At 62.9% G+C, this 2,091-nt stretch overlaps 1 protein-coding gene across 1 annotated transcript in view; it reads right to left on the bottom strand.

Moving 5' to 3' along the window:
* The window catches only part of KCNMB4 (potassium calcium-activated channel subfamily M regulatory beta subunit 4), a 17,488-nt gene extending 17,028 nt beyond the window's left edge, over window positions 1-460 (bottom strand). The window contains exon 1 of the mRNA XM_026052804.1: window positions 109-460. Coding sequence (XP_025908589.1) covers window positions 109-447 — 339 coding nt within the window. The 5' untranslated portion in view covers window positions 448-460. The remainder of the gene's footprint in view (window positions 1-108) is intronic.
* Between the last annotated feature and the right edge of the window lie 1,631 nt (window positions 461-2,091).

Genomic DNA, 2,091 nt, shown 5'->3' with positions numbered 1-2,091 from the left:
TCCTTCTCCCGCCACGGCCGCTCCCTCCCCTCACGGGCCGTTCCCGCGCGCCGTCCCTTCCCCCGCCAGGGGCCGTTGCCGCGCTCGCCCGTTGCCGCCGCCGCTCACCTTGGGGTTGGCGCGCAGCTGCCGCTCGTCCTCGTGCAGCAGGGCGGGCGCGGCGGAGCGCGAGGTGCGCACGAGCACCTGCAGGCACGGGTAGCGCGCCGTGCCGCGGCACGCGCCGCCGCACGAGAAGGAGCAGGCGAAGCGCTCGCCCAGCTGCCGCACGGCCAGCACGGTGCAGTTGGCGGCGCCGCCGCCGCGCCGCTCCTGCAGCGCCGGCCGCAGCCAGCAGAAGCCCAGCACGAGCAGCGAGAGGAGGCCGGCGGCGATGAGCAGGAAGCCGAGCCGCATGCTCTTGTCCTCCGCCTCCGTGTACTCGTAGGCCGGGCGGCTCCGCGCCATGGCCGCGCTGCGCCGCCGCCGCCGCCCGGCAGCCGCGGCCATGAGGTGAGCGCCTTAGCGCCCCCCGCGAGCGCGCACACACACACGCACCGAAATAAATAAATATATACATATATATACGAGTGTCAGTGTGTTGGGGGGGGAGGAAGCCGCGTTACTTACTTATCTGCGCGCCGTGACCCGCCCGCGGCGGGAGGCAGGGACAGCTTGCGGCGGGATAAACCGGCCCTGGCGGGATTTGCCGCTCCGGATTAGTGGTGCCGCTCCGGATTAGCGGTGCCGCCCCGTCCCCGGCCGGCCGCTGTCGGAGAGCTTCGGGCTTCGCCTCTTCCCGGCGCGAGCGGTGCTGCCCCCGGCACTGCCGAGGCTGGGGCTGCCGCGAGCTCCGCCGAGCGCCGCAGGGCTGCGGCAGAGCCCCGGGGGGCCGGGGGGACAGAGCCCCGGGGGGACGGGGGGACAGAGCCCCGGGGGGACGGGGCCGGGGGGACGGGGCCGTGGGGACACGGGACATGCACCGAGCACGAGGTCGGCGGGGCGGCCTCCACGCGTGCCGGGTCCCTCAGGGCCTCGGTGCGCGCGGGGCGGCCGCCGCSGTCAGGGATGCGCGGGAGCGGCTGCATCCCCGTCCTCGGAGCTCRGCCTCACTTGTCCTTCCCCAACAGGACCTTTAGTGACTCAACAGACAGTGATGAGTGGGTTCGAGACCCCCGTCTGTCATTTCCAGAGTACAGGCAGACCCAGTCTCTGAATCGCTGCTCGCCCGCTAAAGACAAGGGTAAACAGGGGGCCACTGCCCAAGGTTTTGCCCAGGAAGATGCTGAAAGGCAGCCCTGAAGGATGCCCCTTGGAAAGAGGGCTGCAGAAGGGCACCAAAGCCAAGGGAAATGCGCGAATGAACTGCGGGTGCTGCTGAGCATCGCCCGCCGCGGCAGCTGCGAGGCAACACGCTCCCCGGCTCGGAGTCCCGTTTTTATTCTATATTCTTTAGCACAGTTAATTACATAGAACAAAATCTGTGCTGATAGCTGAATCTGGTGATACAACAGACAGGCGGCTGCAGAAATGACAGAAAAATTAATACGGGAAAAAGGACTTTCTTCCAGCCAGTTTTTCCAGTCACTTCTGCACTGCAGCAGAGCAGAATGTCAAACTTTTAGAAACAAAGTTGAGCCATAGGCTCCTCAAATGGAATATTTAGCAGCATTTGGCAGGAATGCTTTTGATAATCCACTCTGTGATATGAATATAAATGACTGCAAATACTGTTCTTGGCTGCACTGATGTGCAACACTCTGCCCTCAGGCTCGGTGCTGTACAGTAGCCACTTCTGCTACTACAAGTTTCCAGAAAAAGTACTCCAGCCATAAGCCTGGATCAGTTGGATCAGGTTTTACGAGTGAGAGGTATTTACACTAGAAACACAACTCCTTCTCTAGTTCTTGGCTCTGTTCATGGGTTCTCTTCAGTCATCCCTTGCTGCCAGCGCTCTTGGTGGTGGCAGCCTTTGGTGGTTGCTCTGTTTTTATCACACAAAACCACACATTTTGTTTTCATAGGTTGGTTGCCTGCCACCTGGATCCTCTCCCAAAAGCCCCTCTCCTCTCCTCTCCTCTCCTCTCCTCTCCTCTCCTCTCCTCTCCTCTC

This window comes from Nothoprocta perdicaria, unplaced genomic scaffold, assembly GCF_003342845.1.
Source record: "Nothoprocta perdicaria isolate Ctin4 unplaced genomic scaffold, notPer1 scaffold_91, whole genome shotgun sequence".
NCBI classification, from domain to species: Eukaryota; Metazoa; Chordata; class Aves; order Tinamiformes; family Tinamidae; genus Nothoprocta; species Nothoprocta perdicaria.
Note: the sequence above shows the minus strand (reverse complement) of the source record. Positions and strands in the feature narration are given on the sequence as shown.